This window comes from Petromyzon marinus, chromosome 27 (assembly GCF_048934315.1).
Source record: "Petromyzon marinus isolate PM22_M1 ecotype Great Lakes invasive population chromosome 27, UKy_Petmar_22M1.pri1.0, whole genome shotgun sequence".
Classification (NCBI taxonomy): domain Eukaryota; kingdom Metazoa; phylum Chordata; class Hyperoartia; order Petromyzontiformes; family Petromyzontidae; genus Petromyzon; species Petromyzon marinus.
In genome coordinates this window covers 6,989,106-7,011,455 of record NC_133693.1, presented here as the reverse complement: position 1 = coordinate 7,011,455, position 22,350 = coordinate 6,989,106, and the positions used below count along the sequence as shown (strand labels likewise).

General features: G+C 43.0%; 1 protein-coding gene across 1 annotated transcript in view; it reads right to left on the bottom strand.

The window, feature by feature from the left end:
- LOC116946591 (ornithine decarboxylase-like) overlaps positions 1-22,350 on the bottom strand; it is a 42,826-nt gene that overhangs the window by 5,750 nt on the left and 14,726 nt on the right. Inside the window, exons 8-12 of the mRNA XM_076069969.1 lie at positions 20,501-20,582; positions 11,129-11,215; positions 8,272-8,484; positions 2,752-3,009; positions 1,035-1,249 (exon numbers count right to left, since the gene is read on the bottom strand). Coding sequence (XP_075926084.1) covers positions 1,035-1,249; positions 2,752-3,009; positions 8,272-8,484; positions 11,129-11,215; positions 20,501-20,582 — 855 coding nt within the window. The remainder of the gene's footprint in view (positions 1-1,034; positions 1,250-2,751; positions 3,010-8,271; positions 8,485-11,128; positions 11,216-20,500; positions 20,583-22,350) is intronic.

The window sequence follows — 22,350 nt, the reverse complement described above, 5'->3', positions numbered from 1 at the left end:
TCAGTCAGCTATATAGACGGCCAGCTATCTAGTCAGCCAGCTATATAGTCAACCAGCTATATAGTCAGCCAGCTATATAGTCAGTCAGCTATATAGACAGCCAGCTATATAGACAGCCAGCTATATAGTCAGTCAGCTATAGAGTCAGCCAGCTATATAGACAGCCAGCTATATAGTCAGTCATCGCTATATAGTCAGTCAGCTATATAGACAGCCAGCTATATAGTCAGTCAGCTATATAATTAGCCAGCTATATAATTAGCCAGCTATATCGACAGCCAGCTATATAGACAGCCAGCTATATCGACAGCCAGCTATATAGACAGCCAGCTATATCGACAGCCAGCTATATCGACAGCCAGCTATATCGACAGCCAGCTATATAATTAGCCAGCTATATAGACAGCCAGCTATATAGCAGCAACTATATAGCAGTAACTATGCTATATATATTTTTTGTATTTTTCGCCTTTTTAACGTGGAGCAGCTCCCTCACGTCGCCGCTGAGCGAGCTCGTGTGCGTTGCCAGGGGCAACCGCGAGCCGGCGTTTCCACGCATGCGCAGACGCGTGCTTTGGAGCCGCAATCAGCGTAATAAAAAAGTTATAAAGTGTGATTTAATTAGTTTACATTTAACGGAGGGGAAAAAAAACAAAAAGCGTGTTTTCGTTCAGGGGCTTAGTGTGTTGTATCTGTGTACTTTGTTAAAACGTGAAACCCAACAATTTGTCAGTTAAAAGCGTTGCAAGGCGTTGCACGTGCAGACAGACAGATAAAAAAATGACTTTCATAGGTAAGATTCTCATTCTTAGCTCTTTCGGTAAAGTAACGTTGAAGGGAAACAATAAAATAATAATATATATAAACAATAATATCTATTTTATTTATTATTTTATTGTTTCCCTTCAACGTGACTTCACCGAAAGAGCTAAGAATATGAATTACTGCAGTCACGAAAGCTTTAAATCAAAAGATTCTCATTGTTACGACGATGACTACTACTACTACGGCATTATCATCTCCCTGGGCTTTACCATTCGGTTTTGCGGATCACATAGTGCAACATGGGCCTGCGGAATCCGTTGAACTCCGTGGACATGGCCAGGGTGTACGCGCCCATGTTGCGGAACAGCAGCCAGTCGTCCACGTGCATCTCCGGCAGCGGCATGCGCTTCACCACGCAGTCGTAGCCATCGCAAGAGGGACCCCACAGTGACGACTCCAACACCGGCTCCTCGGGGCCCACGGGCTGCACAGCAGGGAGACACGATGAAAGGAAGACGCCCGCCGACAGCGCTGAGGCGTGAGGAGTTCGGGCTGGGTAGAGGCATTGGAGCCCCGGGCACTTTGCTGGGCCACCAGAGACAACTCGTCATCCCTAAGATCGGCCGTCGCAGCTGCTTGGACCTTCCCTGTGTTTAGGGAAGGTCCAGCAGGTCTTTCGGTCCTCGTTACATCATCATTTTACACAGAGACCCGCAGATCCAACGCCGCAGCTCAAGGGAGTTGGAAACGACACGGTCGATGATTAAAATGCCGACCGGAATGAGTGACGGATACGGTCTGCTTTTGTCCGTCGTGCACTCCGAGACGGTGACAAAGTTGAGCCCTCAGTGCATTTGCCGCTTGTTGCAGACGTTTTTGCGGTTTCACCCCACGTCCTCCCTGGTTATACTGCGGCGGCGAGATGTTAACTACCTCGCCTGGTATACAGGAGGTTGTGGGTTTGATTCCGACCCTGACGCCTGCTGCTGTGTATTTTACCCTAGGTCCTCCGGTTTTTTTTCCTCCACATTTATAATTAACATTCGTTTACATTATTTGGCTGCTATAAATTTCCACACTATGAGCCGCTTCACTGAGCTATGAATTTTGGCTAGGTCTCTTCTGCAAAAGAGCTATATAGCTCAGTGGGCCATATCTGGTAAAAAAAATAAAATGGTTTGGAAATATTACACACCATTCGCTTCACAGTGCACGCGAAATATCCCGTAACATCATTGGAAAAAGAGTAGGCCGTGTGTGGCGGCGCCACGGTCTTCCTAATTTTATATATGGGAAACACAGCAACAATGTCAGTACTGTCAATATTGTCCATTTAATTTTCTTCTCCCTCTTTCGTGCTGTACGTACAGTGCTGTCTTGTCATGTATGTATGTTGAACTTCTTTCGCACCGTACGTAGGCCAACCGTGCTAACCGGAAGTGCGGGGGGAAGGACAACAATCTAAGCACAAAAAGTAGTTCGAAAGAAATGAGTTTTCAATCTATATTTAAAAGTGCATAGCTCCAGTGGCTTCCTAATATCAGAAGAGCGTTCCAGACAGCTGCAGAAGCACATCTGGAAGCGCATGATGCAGTGACCGTCTTTGTTCGATGGCTAGCCAAAAGCCGCTGTGAAGATGACTGGAGTTTGCATGGTTTGTGCTCTTTTATGAGATCAGCATTATTGAATATAAACAATCAAAAAGCAATTTAGATTTTCAGGTCTAGTTATTGAGCCAATTCCTGGCCTTTGTGGAGGCAGTGTGTGTAACTTCACTCCTTTTGAATGAACTTGTGGGGCAGTGGTTTAGGATATGGTCCATGGTTGTCTAAAGAAATTGGTTTTCAATCCTGACGATTTCAAAGTGCATAGCTCCAGTGGCTTCCGAATAAAATAGTTTCTGCGAAGGTACCACAAATTTCGATTGAACCAAGTACAGCCGTGCGTGTTTGTGATGGACCCGATCTTGTCGGTGCGGTGCGTTACTTTTAGTGCCTCTGTGACCACCTCTTCGATGTCGTGGATAACGTGCTGGAAGGAGCCATGGATTCCATCATTCATGTAGTACATGTACACGGGCTCCCCAACACCTGTGGGGCGAATAAAAGTAAAATCATTTTGCACGTTGAGCACTTGTGCTTTTCTCACAGCTCTCGGCCTTCGCCAAGGCGCCATGTCATTGAGGGAGTCAATTTCATGGGGTAAGGGGCCACCGTTGCTTGATGGCTTTACCCAACCGGGTAATTGTGCGAGTAACATTTAAATATGGCACACATCGGGCCACTCTTTATCGAGTAACATTACGGGATCTTCGCCGTCCACCATGCAGCGGCGCTGCCTGTTGACGGTTGAATCCAACGTACAAATAAACCCCTGAACATCGGCAGAAACGGTCATTGGGCTATGTTCACATGTATGTATGTAAGACTTATTTCGCACCGGACGTAGCCAATCGTGCTATTCAGAGGTGTGGGGTGAGGGAAGGACAACACACTAAACACAAAATTCAGTTGGAAAGAAATTAATTTTCAATCTAGATTTAAAAGTGCATTGCTCCAATGGCTTCCTAATATCGGAAGAGTGTTCCAGACGGCCGCAGGAGCACATCTGAAAGCGCGCAATGCAGTGACCGTCTTTGTTCGATGGCTAGCCAAAAGCCGCTGCAAGGATGACCGCAGTTCCCATAGAAAGCAGTCACAAACAGATGTGCTTGTAATCTCTCCCAAGTCGTTAAGTTGGCTGCCAAACCCAAGGAGCCTTGGTCATACCTCACCCCCTGTCTACAGCCTGTACGCAAAACGGGGGCTCGAATGTCTCGTCGCATGCAGCACCCTCTGAATTGTGAAAAAATTGGTAAATTGTGGGTTTATGAATTTTACCATCTCCAATCACCTCCAAGTGCTCCGTTGCGACATGGTTCCAGCACGAATGGTACTCTTAAATTAATGCTATCGGTTTATTTTAGCGATACGTTTTTTTCATCTTGCATTTGTTTTTCTATGTATTGATATTTGCATGGCTGTCTTAATTGTTAAGGCGCTACAAGCGTTATAGCGGCTTGCATTTTGCCCGTCATCGTGCATTTTGATTCACTGAACATTACTGTCTGTATGGCAGTGTCTACGTTTTAAACCTCTGCTGTTTTGGAGGGGTTTCCTGTCATGGGAAATTATATCCACCAATGTTGCTTTGTTCAGATGCAAGTCTTTATATTCTAGAACACCGTCATACTGAATGTTCATATTTGTAGTGCATTTAAAATGGTCCGCTGTTTTATATACACCAAACCCTTGCGCATCGCGGGGGTTGCGTTCTTGAAAATAGCCACAATTGGCAAATCTGCGATCCGCAAAGGCAAATGGGAAAACAATTGGGGTTGTGGCTCACGGCCCTCTCCTTTTGTTTTATGTTACCCTACATAGGGGATTGGCAACATAAATGACGAGGGCCATTTTTTTTCGAATTCGGTACAAAACTCAATATTTTAAGAGCCACAATGCATGTGAATACGTACATGTATAGAGTACTCTTTGGTTTTTTCGGTAAATTCACGTAAAGAACCAAAGAGTAATTCCTGCAGTCACAAAAGCTTCAAATCAAGTATGTGTAGAGTATTTACCTGCACGAACGGAGAGGCGGTCAGACACATGTGCGAGCATTATGGGGACAGCGGAGCCGGCGAGCAACATGGCTCCCTATTGGCTGGAAGAACGTACCGACGAATGAGCTCACTCGCCATTGGTAGAGGGAGACGAACGACGTCAGACGTACCTCCCGACGCGGAAGGTGAGAGATATCGGAAGGTGTGCGCGGCAGCAAATGGGAGACGCGAAGAGTTGTGATGAGGGACAGGGAGGAGAGAAGTGATTGGTTGGACAGAAACGGGTGGAAAATAGCAGGAAAGAGAGAGGAGAGGGCTCGGGGCGCTTTAGATGTTGGAGGTTGAAGTGAATGCATGCTGCAGAAGATAATACAATTTTCTCGCGCCTTTTCAACTCAACCTACTTGTCGGAGTTTGTTACACGTACGTAATGTTACGAAGTGGTCCGTAAAGAGCTGCATGCAGCTCCGGAGCCACAGGTTGCCGACCCCCTGCTCTACATCAACCCAACCATTAAACAGGGAGTATTTACAATGTAAAATGTGATTTCGATTTTTTTTTACAGTGTTAAATATACAGTAACTTATATTCTTGGTTCTTTTGGTAAAGTCACGTGGAAGGGAAACAATAAAATAAAAATAAGTTTAACACGTAGGCTTTCGCGACCAATATTATTCATAATAAAGGTTTTTGGGTTAGATAGCGTTATTTATAAATGTGTCATAACCCTCCACCATCCGACACGGCCAATCAGCAAAAAAGTGTCACGTTGACAAAAGACAAATAGTTCACTTTAGCCCACCGGTGTGTTGAAGAGTGAATCCACAACATTTACAGTTTGAGTACGATGTTTCACTGGTAATTACATCCAGCATCATCGGGCAATTCGCCAGAATGGTAAAGCCCTCACTTGCTCCCGGTCTTAAATAGAGCAGCAGGGTGACGTCATGATTTAACTCATTCAGGTGCAGTGATTTGAGGCGGAGGGTATTGTAATTATATAATCGATTGGTAATCAGTCAATGGTTATGATTAGTAATGAGTTGTAGATTAGTAATTAGTTGTAATGTGTGTTATTGTGATTATATGCTACGTTACTAATCCGTTAATTAGTATGTGTTTCCCCTATAAGGAATTGTAATATGTATTATTTAATAATACGCTTCCAGGCTGCACTAAGCCTGTAGCTGTCAGAGCGATTAAAGTTATTTCTATTTCTCTCAATTTCAATGGATTCTCTAATTAGTCTTTGCCAGTAATACTTAGTTTTACACAACACTTCAACGTTATCAAAATCAATTGAGTGTCCTTGTTGACAAACATGTTCTGCCACTGCTGACAGTTGTGTTTGAGATAATTTAATATTTCTTTGGTGTTCTTTTAGTTTTATGCTGATGTTATGTCCCGTCTGTCCAATATAGCATCTGCCACATAAACAATCCGATATACACCTTCTGTTGATAATTTAGGTAATTCGTCTTTAGTGCAAGATACTAGTTTTTGAATTTTGTGTACTGTACCAAATCTTACTGTAATGTTTTGCTTTTGCAAAACACGGGCTAATTTGTCAGTTACTCCTGAGATATATGGGATTTTAATTGTTTTAACAATCTGATCGCTTTCAGCAGTGTTGCTTTGCGATCGTGATTTGGCATTCAGTGCTGTGTTAATTTGAGCATTATTGTAGCCATTCTGTCGTAATGCTTCTTTAACGTGTTTGATCTCTCTCACTAGACTTTCACCATCTGACACTGTTTTAGCCCGATATATGAGCGTCTTGATCAGGGGCGGAGCCAGGATTTCAGGCCGGGGTGACATTCAACAAATTTTAATTTCAAGAATGATTAGAGAGTCAGGCTGTTGAACTAGACGCCATCGGTTGGCGACACACTCTGACAATGCAGTTGCATGGAGTCCGCCAGACCGAGTGTTGTACACTTATACGCAGAATGCCACCCCTGTCACCCCCCTGGCTCCGCCCCTGGTCTTGATAAGAGAGGATTTCTGAGCTGGATGATGATGCGAATCTGCATTCAGATAGGCATCAGTGTGCATTTGCTTTCTGTAAATGGTGTGTGTTATTTTACCGTTTAGGCCATGTCCAAGAAAAATATCTAGGAACGGGAGTGTGTTATTCACCTCCATTTCCATGGTGAACTGGATGGCCGGGTGTTGTGCATTGAGATGATTTAGAAAATCATTAAGTGTATTTTTACCATGTGGCCAGACAACCAAAGTGTCATCCACATATCTAAACCAAAAAGATGGTTTTAATGTGCTCGAGGCAAGTGCTCTTATTTCAAAGTTTTCCATGTACAGATTTGCTATAGCAGGAGATAAAGGAGAGCCCATTGCTGCTCCTTTTTGTTGAAAGAAATCCCCTCTCTATAAGAAGTGTTATTTAAACAATGGTCAGCAAGTTTCGGAATATCTTTTGGTAAACCTGTATGCTTTACTAGTGTATCAAGTAATTTAAGCGATTCGTTCACTGGAACCTTAATGAATAGAGAAATCACATCAAAACTTACCAGAATATCATTAGGATTATAGGGGAAACACATACTAATTAACGGATTACTAACGTAGCATATAATCACAATAACACACATTACAACTAATTACTAATCTACAACTCATTACTAATCATAACCATTGACTGATTACCAATCGATTATATAATTACAATACCCCCCCCTCTGCCTCAAATCACTGCACCTGAAATGAGTTAAATGATGACGTCACCCTGCTGCTCTATTTAAGACCGGGAGCAAGTGAGGGCTTTACCATTCTGGCGAATTGCCCGATGATGCTGGATGTAATTACCAGCGAAACGTCGTACTCAAACTGTAAATGTGGATTCACTCTTCAACACACCGGTGGGCTAAATTAGTGAACTATTTGTCTTTTGTCAACGTGACACTTTTTTGCCGATTGGCCGTGTTGGGTGGTGGAGGGTTACGACACATTTATAAATAACGTGATCTAATCCAAAAACCTTTATTATGAAAAATAAAAATATAAAACAATAAAATTATCACGACGTTTCGACTGCAACACAAGGAATCATCATCAGGTGTGAAAACCACAGCCACTTTTTTCAATTTTTCCTGCTGTGGTTTTCACACCTAATGATGATTGCTTGTGTTGCAGTCGAAACGTCGTGAGAATTTTATTGTTGTATATTTTTATTTTATTGTTTCCCTTCTACGTGACTTTACCGAAAGAACCAAGAATATGAATCCCTGCAGTCACGAAAGCTTTAAATAAAAAATACAGCAACTTGTAAAGTAAATGTCTAGAAATGGAAAAATAATAATTTAGGAAAAAAATCGCGGGTAGCTGAACCTCACTGCCTCCTCACTGGACGCCAGGAACACCGCGTGACCTGGAACCCACTTGGGGGTTGCGTGGGAGATATGTTTCATGTGTATTCTTCTGCGGCAGCATCATCGCAAGCAGTGCAATTAGAGTTACCTGTACAGTACTTGTTTACGATGCATACTGTACAGGAATCTCGCGTTTAACCACGAATGGATAGGCCACGGGGGTGCGATAGGAAAACTACCCTCGATAAATTTGGCGCGAATGGTTAAATCCGCGATGGGGAAAACCCGCGATGGGTGAGGTTTTTGTTTAGATATGTCCTCATTATGGTCCATGGGTCAGAGTAAAAGTAATAAAGAAGTAAAAATTGGTACTACCTATTCGTACCGTTTTTTTTCAAATGGACAAAAAGAGTAAATTACTTAATAATCCCACTAATTTCAAACGGTTATCACATAATTAACTGTTAATTGCCCCATAAATGAATTGAAACCGCAATAGCTACGCTATCTCGGGTGGTACCAACAAGTGAAACATCTGGTTTGGGGTCATGGACTCGATTAAAATGAGCATCATGGATTATGGGAGGTTTTTCCTGGATCCTTGCCATTCTCTGCCAATGAGGATGTGCAACCACCGTCGGCCAGCGGTTTGAAGAGCGTCTTCTTGCCGATGACGTTGGTGGCCAGGGTGAACGCCGACATGACGTAGTAGCGGCCGGGTTCACTGATGATGTTCACGCCGCAGCCCGCGGGGAAATGCGTGTCCAGTGCCGAGTTCACGACGGCCGCGATCTGCGAGCAAGCGTGGAGAGACGTATCAATGGGACCCTTTTTTGCCGGTATCAAAATAAAAAAAAGAACACGCTTTACGCCGTTCCGAGCTATTAATGCATCAATATTTTCATTGCCTTTGTGGCGTTCGCCTTTTTGGCATTGTTCTCTGGTCTAATACTTCACTATTTGATTATTTACTATTTTTTTTATTTTACCAGGTAAGGTATGCTGAGCTATAGAGCCCTTTTTCAGAAGCAACCTGGCAACAAATGATAGCCTAATTAAGTGGCTTACATGCTGATTATAAATATGGAGTGAAAAACTGGAGGACACGAACATTGGTGAGACAGTGCCATAAAGGAGGCCGTTGCTGGTGTAGGCCAATCAGTTTCAAAGATAATACATATATTATCAGAGCATGTTGGTTTGCATGTTCACCACAAGTACTATGTGTGGTTCATGCAGACTTGATTCCTTGCAAAATGTTTCTATTTGGTGTTTGAACATCTTAACGCCTCTTGTATTATTGCTGGAAAGAGTAAAGCCGTTTCATTTTTTTCATTGAGATGGTATAATTATGTCTATTCAATGTGGAGATACATACCCTGGTCTTAGTTTGTCTTTAAGGCATTTAGATAATAAAAACTGCCACCAACTTCACCTGGTTCTTTAATTACACAAAACTCATAATTCTCAAGAGGAAATACTTTGGGAAATAACTTGGAATCTTCTGTCTTGCTGAATCTGTGTGCACCGATGGGTCTACGTGTGTCTTTTTAAGTATGTGACACAAATATGACACATACGGAAGTAGAGCAAGTAGGTTTGTGAATCCGGATTCACTGCGAATACACAAATGATGAGCTATCTCACGACATAACGTTTCCTGGAGCTCAGCCCTGGATCAGCTTATGTTTCCCTGAAAAGTGTTTCTCAATGTCAATTGAATCACATTTTAGCAAGAGCTGGAATTCAGACAAATGGAATGATGATCATTTTTGTGTGTTTGGCACAGTAGTGAGGCAGTGGGGAGCGGTAGTGTAGCGGTTAGCGTGCCATGCAACGAACTTGGCGACCCGAGTTCGATTCTCGGTCATGGCTAACACCAGTAACGATTATCTGAACCGGTCCTGGGCCTCCCCTAGGTCGACTCAGCCTCAAATGTGCACCTGGTGCAGTGTGTAAACATCGCCACTAGGGAGGTGGCTGGGCATGGTGCTGTCCACCCACCCCCTTCATAGGTGCTTTCTAACATCAACTTGCCCCAATAATCTGTTAAGGCTATACAGGGTTCTTTGTATTATTTTTGCTTGGCACATTAGGGGTCACAGGTGATGCAACTTCCATTCATATCAGTTAGTTAAACAATGGCACCCGGGTTCGTCCCGTCTTGACACTTCACGTGGCCTTGGAGTGCACCTGGTATGGCACAAGCATGATGTCGCTGCCACTTAGTGGCGAATTGCAGCGGCGGCTGTTGTTGTTTCATTGGTGACTGGGCGCAAAGGCCATTGACTCATAACACTTGAGCACCCAGTTTATATAGCTTAGATCGCAAGGCAGCCGAATCTTGGATTGGAACCCAGGATCTCGACGTTGGCGTGGCAGCTCAGCACTTTGTCGCTCATTTATCAATTAAGAAAAATTCAGCAGAAATAAAACGAATGGTCACAAAAACATTATGACAAAAGATAATTTTTGCTTGGGTCAACAAACTCCCAAAGTGGGACCTTTTTGCCTTTATTAAATGATGAAAAATAGAATAGGCTTTAACCTTTCATTGCTAGAAAGGGTAAAGTGTGGGCCAAAGTCTCAGTCTCACTGCAGAATCGAGCAGTGGGGTGGCGCCCATTTCCGTTGGAGACCCCGAACCAGTGGTGGAAACTCCACATTTCCATGGTAAGGCAGAGTCTCATCATAGGTCGACCAATGTTGACTTCCCACAAGCTGATACTCAATTTATCAACCCCCAAAAGCTGGGTTGATCATTGGGAATTAAACAGTAGTAATTATTGGCAGCTCTTGGTCAATCCACTGCATGATTGAAGGCCCTCCCCACAGTGCAGCGATTGGCAACCCAGACGAGTGAGTGGGTCACACGAGCAGGCCTCCTTCACCTCAGTGGGCTGCAAGCTTGACACCGTGCTTGTGCATTGATCCTGACAATACACGTAACCCTTGACACACTCGAGGGGCTCCTTGGGATGTGTGAGGCTGTGCGGGCTGCAGGTTCCCCACCACTGCCACAATGTGCCGTTTAACCAAACTTGTCAGTGTAGATCGTCCAACGAGGGGGTTGGCTCCCAGAACCGGATCAGATTTCACCGGTCATTGATGTAAGCTGTGATCAGGAATGGAACTCATCTGAACTTGCCAGACTCACAGCACAGTGCGCTAACTTCTGTGACAATGCCACCTACGGGTACATACGCAAGCACAGCCCACTTTTTCAATTAGTTGCTGGATAAATACGAGCCTCCTCCACACCTTGTAGTGCTTGAGGATAATTGACCATATAGCTCAAACCACACTGGTCACATTGCTCAGTGTGGGTTGGTAAAGTTGATGCACTGCCCGCTACTGCCCACTGCTCGCAAAAGGTATTGCTTTGAAAATCCGAAAATATCAGTCACAGTGTAAGGCCTCCACACGACGAACTGACCTCATCAAAGTTATTCCTGACATGTTCATTGTAACCAGGAAAGCCTCCTCCAATGTCCAAAAGGGTTAGTTTCACTCCCAGGTCAGCCTGCAAATGGACACTTCGCTTTAGGTTTGAAAGCAGACCACATTTCTAGGCAAACAAGTGAAGTCAGTAAAGTCACGTAGAAGGGAAATAATAAAATAATAAAAATAAAACATAATAAAATAATCACGATGTTTCGGCCACAACGTAAGCAGCCGTCCTCAGGTGAAGAACCAGAGCTGTCAGAAAGACGGCATCTTAATGAACACTGCTAAGCTTGGCAGCGTCTTTTAAGCTGGGTGGGAGGAGGAGAGAGCCTTGACAAAGGAGTTTACATATCAACAGAGGAATTTAGCATTTTGATGACAAATGCAGATATGGGGTTAGTCACTCCTTGTGGAATGTGTAGGCGGTGGGGGGTGTCAAAGTCATATTATGCTTGTGTGTTATGTAGGATTAGCAGTAATAAAGGGAGGGAAATTTTAATAATAAAGAACTGCAGCAGCCAAACCACCGAGTATCAAGCTAGTGCATTATGTGGAAAACAAAAAAGGAGTTTCTAAAGAACTACAAATACCCTACTACCATACAATAAACCGATGGAAAAAAATATAAACTACGTCAATATAATCAATATACTCTCCAATAAGCTGAGCTATTAACATAAAGTAACTAGGTATACACTACACTATATAATGAATACCATATAGCAAATTGATAAAAAAAACTAAAATATAAACTACATCAATATTATCAATAAACTCAATATACTCTCCAATCAGCTGAGCTACTAACAATAAGTCACTATACATTACAATTCTATGTCGAAAAAAGTGCCGGTATCTTATCGTTAGCACCACGGAAAGTGGCGAGCGTTGTTCAGACGGACGAGTCCATCTATGTTATGTTTTATTTGTATTATTTTATTATTTCCCTTCTACGTGACTTTACCGAAAGAACCAAGAATATGAATCCCTGCAGTCACGAAAGCTTTAAATCAAAATTTTAAGTCGTAATTAATCGCAGTAACAGTTCTATTTCTGATGGTCTGAAATCCGTTTTAGCTAAAGGGCTAAACTTTGCAGTCACACCTAGACACATACCAATTAATGATATCATTGCCCATGTCGACGTGGCTCTCAAGGGCCTGGGTCACATCGCTGTAGACATAGCAAGATCTGAAATTGCTGCAACCCTCAAAAATGCTAAGATGCCAGCTAGCAACATCAGCAAAGATGAGCGTTTTGAATTATCTCAATTAAAAAAGAGGGATGACATTGTCATCCTCTCAGCCGACAAGGGCAATGCCACTGTCATCATGGACAAAATAGAATATAACAACAAAATTCAGGAACTACTCAACGATGGCAGCTATATAAAAATAAGAAGAGACCCCACCAACAGCCTCGTCATTAAAACCAACAAAATCATTTCTGATTCAACCACATTAATTGATCAAACCAAACAGTTCTCGTTGAAACCTTCTGCAGCCAGGCCACCAAGATTATATGGCCTTCCAAAGATACATAAAGAAGATACACCCCTTCGTCCCATTATCTCTGCTATCAACTCCCCCACCTACAAACTGGCTCGTTTTTTGCCTGAAATCCTGCGGCCTTTTACTGGAAAACCCACCGCTGTGGTACTAAACTCTACTCACCTGGTATCGACAATCAAGGGTATTTCCCTGTCCCCAGACGACCTGCGTGTCAGTTTTGATGTGGTTTCCTTATTCACAAATGTTCCTGTACCTGACACCATCACAATCATTGAAGACTTGATTCATCAAGGACTGCATAATGATGTACCCCCCTGGTGAGACACTGCTTAACCAACACATACTTCACTTGGAATGGAACTTTCTACAAACAAACTGAGGGCACCCAAATGGGCTCCCCCCTATCTCCGGTTATAGCTAACGTTTTCATGGAGAAATTTGAGACTGATGCCATCCAGACTGCCACTCTACGCCCGACCTTATGGAAGAGGTACGTGGATGACACTTTTGTCATCTGGCCGCATGGCTGGCCGGCTCTAGACCAATTCCTCGACCACATCAATTCCATACACGCAGTCATCAGATTCACCATGGAAGTCTTAAAAGATGGCAAGCTACCTTTTTTGTATGTCCTAATTGAAAGGAGACCTGATGGTTCAATGAGCCACTCTGTCTACAGGAAAGCTACCCATACGGATGCTTACTTAAAACCGTATTCCTACCACCATCCATCTCAGAAGAATTCCCTCATCAAGACTCTACATCATAGAGCCCAATGCAACTCCGACCAGGAACACATTGCCAGTGAACTCAAGCACGTACACCAAGCTCTCAAGGCTAATGGTTACTCCGACTACACAATCTGCAAAGCCATCACTCCAACCGTGAAGAAGGATCCACTTGAGGAGCCACTCAAAACCATCACCTTACCCTACATTGCCGGGGTCACAAAAAAGATCTTCAAAATCCTGAATAAACACATGATCCAGGTCCGATTCAACACAGTACATAAAATCCGTGATCTGGTCCCATCTGTAAATATGTGGTTCCAGACATACAGTACCCGGGCGTCTACAAACTAAGTTGCCTCTGTGGTAGCAGTTACATTGGAGAAACCAAATGACATGTCTCGGACCGCATCCGTGAATATACAGCAGACCTGAAACACGGTAGGACGAACAGCTCAGCCGTGGCAGATCACTGTTATAATTCAGTGGGCTCACATGACATTGACTTCTCCAAGTCGGTGGCTCTCTGCAAGACATCCGGCTACCATGAGAGATTCGTTCATGAGGCCATCCACATATACAAACACAGAGACAATTTCAACCGAGAAGATGGATTCTGGCTTAGTAATCATTGTAAGGATGTGATAACCCATTTCGGTCCTTGATTGATTGTGTTTGACGGTGACTTTGAGACCGCAGTCCATTCACTGGCATTGCCTCTTAGTACCTTTCACGCGAAGGTCAATGGTATGGTCTATAGCATATTGTATAATAATAAATAGTATAACAGTTTAATGTTTATATTCTTAGCTCTTTCGGTAAAGTCACGTTGAAGGGAAACAATAAAATAATAAAATATACATTAAACAATAAAAATTCTCACGACGTTTCGACCATAACACAAACGGTCGTCATCAGGTGTGAAAAAAACAACGGCAAGAAACATTTGAAAGAAGTGTCGGTTTGCATTAATTTACTTATTTTTAAACGGTGTATTTATTTATTTATAAAAAACGTCAGCGCCACGCGCAGCGATTTGGCAGTTTATTTAGAAGGACTAGTCCATCTATGTTCTGTCTTGGAAAAGTCAATGTCATGTGAGCCTACTGAATTATAACAATGATCTGCCACGGCCGAGGTGTTGGTCCTACCGTGTTTAAGGTCTGCTTTGTGTTCACGAATGCGGTCCGAGACATGGCGTTTGGTTTCTCCAATGTAACTACTACCACAGAGGCAACTTAGTTTGTAGACACCAGGGTGCTGTATGTCTGGAATCACATCTTTTACAGATGGAACCAGATCACGGATGTTATGTAATGTGTTGAAACGGACCTGGATCTTGTGTTTATTCAAGATTTTGGAAATCTTTTTTGTGATCCCCGCAATGTAGGGTAAAGTGATGGTTTTGAAAGGCTCCTCAAGAGGGTCCTTCTTCAAGGTTTGAGTGATAGCTTTGCGGATTGTATAGTCGGAGTAACCATTAGCCTTAAGAGCTTGGTGTACGTGCTTGAGTTCACTGCCTATGTGTTCCTGGTCGGATATGCATTGGGCTCTATGATACAGAGTCTTGATGAGAGAATTCTTCTGTGATGGATGGTGGGAATCCGGTTTCAGATAAGCATCCGTATGGGTAGCTTTCCTGTAGACAGAGTGGCTCATTGAACCATCAGGTCTCTTTTTTATTAGGACATCCAAAAAAGGTAGCTTGCCATCTTTTTCGACTTCCATGGTAAATCTGATGGCTGGGTGTATGGAATTGATGTGGTCGAAGAATTGGTCTAGAGCAGGCCGGCCATGTGGCCAGATGACAAAAGTGTCATCCACGTACCTCTTCCATAAGGTTGGGTGCAGAGTGGCAGTCTGGATGACATCAGTCTCAAATCTCTCCATGAAAATGATAGCTATAACCGGAGATAGGGGGGAGCCCATTGGGGTGCCCTCAGTTTGTTTGTGGAAAGTTCCATTCCAAGTGAAGTATGTATTGGTTAAACAGTGTCTCACCAGGGGGGGTACCTCAGTGTTTAGTCCTTGATGAACCAAGTCTTCAATGATTGCGATGGTGTCAGGTAGAGGAACCTTGGTGAATAAGGAAACTACGTAAAAACTGACAAGCAGGTCGTCTGGGGACAGGGAAATACCCTTGATTGTCGATACCAGGTGAGTAGAATTTTGTACCGCAGAGGTGATTTTTCCAGTGAAAGGATGCAGGATTTCAGACAAAAAACGAGCCAGTTTGTAGGTGGGGGAGTTGATAGTAGAGACGATGGGACGAAGGGGTGTATCTACTTTATGTATTTTTAGTAAGTCGTATAATCTTGGTGGCCTGGCAGCAGAAGGTTTCAACGAAAACTGTTTAGATTGATGAATTAATACGGTTGAATCAGAAATTATTTGGTTGGTTTGTGTGACGAGGCTGTTGGTGGGATCTCTTTTTATTTTTGAATAACTACCATCGTCGAGTAATTCTTTAATTTTGTTGTTATATTCTATTTTATCCATGATGACAGTAGCATTGCCCTTGTCAGCTGAGAGGACTACAATGTCATCCCTCTTTTTTAATTTATATAATTCAAAACGCTCATCTTTGCTGAGGTTGCTAGCTGGCTTCTTAGCGTTTTTGAGGGTTGCAGCGATTTCAGATCTTGCTATGTCTACAGCGATGTGACCCAGGCCCTTGAGAGCCACGTCGACATGGGCAATTATATCATTAACTGGTATGTGTTTTGGTGTGACTGCAAAGTTTAGCCCTTTAGCTAAAACGGATTTCAGACCATCGGAAATAGAACTGTTACTGTGATTAATTACGACTTTGTTAACGTCTAACTTTTTGTTGTGTGGGTCCGGTCTTTTGTTGAAGAGGAGGTTAAATTTGGAAATCAGGTTGTCCTTACATTTGGTCGACATAGCAGCTGAAGAGGCAGTCATATTGTCTACATGTTCCCAATCCGATGTGGACATTGTTGCCGTCAATGATAAGTGTGATTTGTAGAGTGTCTTGTCTAACTGATCTCGTTCGGTGCGTATAAGTCTTATTTTCTCTGAGATAAGAGCTAAGCTAGTTTTGAAAAGAATTCGTTTCGCATTAGACGAAGTTACAGCAGCAGAGGTCAGTGTAAATGTGATTGGTATTACCCCAGAGTCGCGGGATCTCTTCAGAAAGGTGAGAGACTCGATCAGCTGAGCCTTCTTATCCCGGAGTTTGTTGAAGGATCTTAAAGTTATGTGGAAACCCTCCCCGTAGTGGCGGTAAAATTTTGATTTAAAGCTTTCGTGACTGCAGTAATTCATATTCTTAGCTCTTTCGGTAAAGTCACGTTGAAGGGAAACAATAAAATAATAAAATGTATATAAAACAATAACAATTCTCATGACGTTTCGACCATAACACAAACGGTCGCCATCAGGTGTGAAAAAACCAACGGCAAGAAACATTTGAAAGAAGTGTCGTTTTGCATTAATTAATTTATTTTTAAACGGTGTATTTATTTATTGATAAAAAAAACGTCAGCGCCACGCGCAGCGATTTGGCAGTTTATTTAGAAGGACTAGTCCATCTATTATCTGAAAAGTGGAAGGGGGAGACGAAAAATTAATGTATGCTGTCTGAAAGCCACCGTAAGCGTGAACAATCAATTAAGACCTGAAATGGTTTATCAAATCCTTCCAATGATTGCTAAGCCAGAATCCATCTTCTCAGTTGAAATTGTCTCTGTGCTTGTATATGTGGATAGCCTCATGAACGAATCTCTCATGGTAGCCAGATGGCTTACAAAGAACCTCTGTCTTGGAAAAGTCAATGTCATGTGAGCCTACTGAATTATAACAATGATCTGCCACGGCCGAGGTGTTGGTCCTACCCTGTTTAAGGTCTGCTTTGTGTTCATGAATGCGGTCTGAGACATGGCGTTTGGTTTCTCCAATGTAACTACTACCACAGAGGCAACTTAGTTTGTAGACACCAGGGTACTGTATGTCCGGAATCACATTTTTTACAGACGGAACCAGATCACGGATTTTATGTAATGTGTTGAAACGAACCTGGATCTTGTGTTTATTCAAGATTTTGGAGATCTTTTTTGTGATCCCCGCAATGTAGGGTAAAGTGATGGTTTTGAAAGGCTCCTCAAGAGGGTCCTTCTTCAAGGTTTGAGTGATAGCTTTGCGGATTGTATAGTCGGAGTAACCATTAGCCTTAAGAGCTTGGTGTACGTGCTTGAGTTCACTGCCTATGTGTTCCTGGTCGGATATGCATTGGGCTCTATGGTACAGAGTCTTGATGAGAGAATTCTTTCGTGATGGATGGTGGTGGGAATCTGGTTTCAGATAAGCACCTTGAATAAACACAAGATCCAGGTCCGTTTCAACACATTACATACAATCCATGATCTGGTTCCGTCTGTAAAAGATGTGATTCCGGACATACAGTACCCTGGTGTCTACAAACTAAGTTGCCTCTGGGGTAGTAGTTACATTGGAGAAACCAAACGCCATGTCTCGGACCGCATTCGTGAACACAAAGCAGACCTTAAACACGGTAGGACCAACACCTCGGCCGTGGCAGATCATTGTTATAATTCAGTAGGCTCACATGACATTGACTTTTCCAAGACAGAGGTTCTTTGTAAGCCATTTGGCTACCATGAGAGATTCGTTCATGAGGCTATCCACATATACAAGCACAGAGACAATTTCAATCGAGAAGATGGATTCTGGCTTAGCAATCATTGGAAGGATTTGATAAACCATTTCAGGTCTTAATTGATTGTTCACGCTTATGGTGGCTTTCAGACAGCATACATTAATTTTTCGTCTCCCCCCTCCTCTTTTCAGAACATAGATGGACTAGTCCTTCTAAATAAACTGCCAAATCGCTGCGCATGGCGCTGACGTGTTTTTATAAATAAATAAACACACCGTTAAAAAAAATTAATGCAAACCGACACACCTGATGACGACTGTTTGTGTTATGGTCGAAACATCGTGAGAATTTGTATTGTTTTATATATATTTTATTTTATTGTTTCCCTTCAACGTGACTTTACCGAAAGAGCTAAGAATATGAATTACTGCAGTCACGAAAGCTTTAAATCAAAATGTAGTGTAATGTTTAATATAATTTATATGGCAATATATAGTATCGTAATTTTATAGTGAATATACAGCAGTGTGGTATACAGTATGGTTGGTAGAATAATTCATAGTGTAATATTACAAGTCTAATATTATTATAGTCTAAAGTATAGGGATGTGTATAGTAACGCATTGTATAATTCAATGGTGGGGTTTGTCTATGGCAGTGTATACTACGGTGTATAGTCGTCTAATGTAGAAAAAAGTTTATTTGGAGGCATATCAATATAATCAATAATGTTAGAGTTTATATTGGGCTGTGTATACGATATTATACAGTATAGTTTAGATTGGAAGGTATAATATTGTAATGTATAGTAGTCCAGTTTTTCGCATAGTTGTAACGCCGCACAGGACAGAGTAGCACACCGTGGATGTTTCTTCTCTCCCCCCTCCTCCGTTCCGAACATAGATGGACTCGTCCGTCTTAACAACACTGGCCGCTTTCCGTGGTGTTAACGATAAGATACCGCCACTTTTTTCGACATAAAATGTATAGTGACTTATTGTTAGTAGCTCAGCTGATTGGAGAATATATTGAGTTTATTGATAATATTGATGTAGTTTATATTTTAGTTTTTTTTTATCAATTTACTATATGTATTCATTATATAGTGTATACCCAGTTACTTTATGTTAATAGCTCAGCTTATTGGAGAGTATATTGAGTACATTGATTATATGGATGTAGTTTATATATAGTTTTTTCCATCGGTTTATTGTATGGTAGTAGGGTATTTGTAGTTCTTTAGAAACTCCTTTTTTGTTTTCCACATAATGCACTAGCTTGATACTCGGTGGTTTGGCTGCTGCAGTTCTTTATTATTAAAATTTCCCTCCCTTTATTACTGCTAATCCTACATAACACACAAGCATAATATGACTTTGAGACCCCCCACCGCCTACACATTCCGCAAGGAGTGTCTAACCCCATATCTGCATTTGTCATCAATATGCTAAATTCCTCTGTTGATATGTAAACTCCTTTGTCAAGGCTCTCTCCTCCTCCCACCCAGCTTAAAAGACGCTGCCAAGCTTAGCAGTTTTGATTTAAAGCTTTCGTGACTGCAGTAATTCATATTCTTAGTTATTTCGGTAAAGTCACGTTGAAGGGAAACAACAAAATAATAAAATGCTTTACCGAAAGAACTAAGAATATAAGCTTAGCAGTGTTCATTAAGACGCCGTCTTTCCGACAGCTCTGTTTATTCACCTGAGGACGGCTGCTTGCGTTGTGGCCGAAACGTCGTGAGAATTTTATTTTATTATGTTTTATTTGTATTATTTTATTATTTCCCTTCTACGTGACTTTACCAAAAGAACCAAGGAGATGAATCCCTGCAATCACGAAAGCTTTAAATCGAGATTTAAGTGAAGTCAGGTCATGAGGTTATAATGACCAATGCTGGTGAGGCCACCACACAGAGCTGTGCGATTAAGGTCACAAGGAGGACTTAATTTTACCCATGGTGCAGAGCCATCTCAACACCGAGCGATGCTCTGTCTAGATGGAGGGGCCCAGGCGATAGAAGCAACAGAGAGGTATACATTTATTTTAGAATTCATATTTTTGATGTTTTTTTATCCTTTTCATTCCCGCTGCACGATCAGCATCATGCAACGAGACAAATAGACAAAATATAAAAACAATCTCGCCGTGTATCTGTGGCCCATCTGAGATTTACACAATACAAAAAACCCTTCAAGTGGTCTTGTTACATTTAGACAATAGGGAGTGCACCAAAAATTGGTGCTTGATGCACGACAAATAGAGATGTTTTACTTGTCTGCTGGAATTTTGTATAATTAAGCGAAGAAAGCACTTTCTTTCAACAGGATGCTCTTTTTTGTGCAGCCATTGCCGAGGCCTTTACCTCGCTGCACTTTGAGAACCCAGTTTAATCACGGGCAGATGACACCTTAGATTTTAACCTAATGTCTCAGATACGGACACTATAAGCCCTCCTGTGTCACTCGGCCATGTAAACTTACAGCGATGTTGAAGACCCTTCGGGCATCAGCAATGGATTGCGCAAAGGCTTCTGGCTCATTGCAGATGCTTCCAACATGGAAACTGTGTGGAAGCAAAAAGGCAAAAATTACTTGAATAAAATATTGAGCGATCATCAACACATTGAAGAGGTTATAGCTTTAAGAGGCAATTGGTAAGTCTGGTTAATGTAATGTTTATGCAGATTTAGTGACATCGGGGATGTCACTGGTGCCGGCCCGGGAGGGTCGTGGCGTACGATGTTCCTATGTCGCGGAGAGCACTGGGTGGGTTGCTGTGTGATGCCGGCTTTACTAGAGCACGGCATGCAATGCACCCTCATCGCGTACACCCCGTAGATGGGTATAGTACCAGCCCGAGTGGGGCTTGGTGAGCACTGGATATCGCGGGCACCACGCATAGCGTGTAGTGCGGGCTCCCACAAGGGGGAGCGGGAGCGTGTCAGCCCAGGGACAGGGTTTCCCTGGGCCATGGCACTCTGGTTGACCCCGTAGACACATGATCCGGAGTGTCCACAGAGAGGGCCCCAGGTGGGGGAGCTAGGGGGTGACCACGTGTCCGGGGAAAGCTCTCTAGAGGGATCGAGAGGGAGCTAGAATGCTCGAGAAGGCGGGCGGGGCCTGGGTGGAGCCAGCCCCGACCCGGGAGGATATGAGGTGGGTCCCTGAGAGGGACTGGGGTCGCATCGTTCTATAAGCTGGAAGCTCCACGTCCTACAAGGCATCAACACGTGGCCGAGACCCGAGTGAGGGTCCGACCCTTGTTAGCTGTAACTCCTCCGTATAGTGTAGCTAGCTGGGTGGTCGCCACCCGAGGCTGTATCTGGTAAATGGGCAGTTACCCCTTTGTATATACGTATTATAATATATGCGTTGCCTCTAAGAATAACGTCTGCGACTCAGTTGGACTCACTACACATCTTATAGTGACTCTTGGCTATTAAAAAAAAGATCATGAATAAAATTAGTTGGTCTGTAGCCACACCTGTGCATATTTTTTGCGGTATTTGATCCCCTGCTTTATTTTACTTAACCTAATTGTTTTCATTTTACTTAATGGTCATGGTTGAAGCACTCATTCCTCCTCTGTATGCATAATACTGTAGCTTTTTTTAAGTCGCTGTAATTTTATTAGCGATCCGCAGGCTTGCAGATTTTGGGACGTGGCTTGTTTGAATGACCTCTTCAGGCCCCGCTCCTTCCTCTATAGGCCCCACTCTCTCCTATTTAGACCACCACCCACTTTCTCCCGTGGCCCAACTCCTTCCTGTTTAGGCCCCGCCGCTTCCTGTTTAGGTCCCACCCCCTACCTTTAGACCCTTCTCCCTCTTTAGTCCCCACCCCTTCCTGCGTAGGTTCCGTCCTTTCCTTTTTAGGCCCCGTCCACTTGTTTAGACCACACCCCCTCTTCTGTTTTAGGAAGCTCCTCTCTTAGGTTCCACCCTTTCCTGTATAGGCTTAACCCCCTCCTCTTTATTGACACCTGCTTGCTAGGCACCCACCCTCTTACTTTTTAAACCCTTCTGTGTGGGCCTGATCCCCCCCCTCCCAAACACAGAGTTGGGCTGGTTTTGGCAGTGCTGTGGAAGAATAGGGTGGGGGTGTGGAAGGGTAGGGTGGAGAGCGCCCCCACAGAGGTTGTAGTGGTGGGCAGGAACAATAGGGGAAGGAGTGGGACCGCTTCACGATAACCAAAATCACTGACAACAATACATCTGTGTGAGCGTATATTGTATCTCACCAAACTTTATCGTTATATTATGTTTTTCACTTAACGCGGCACTTTTCATGAACGCATCGACCGTGTTAAACGACGACTTACTGTAAAACAT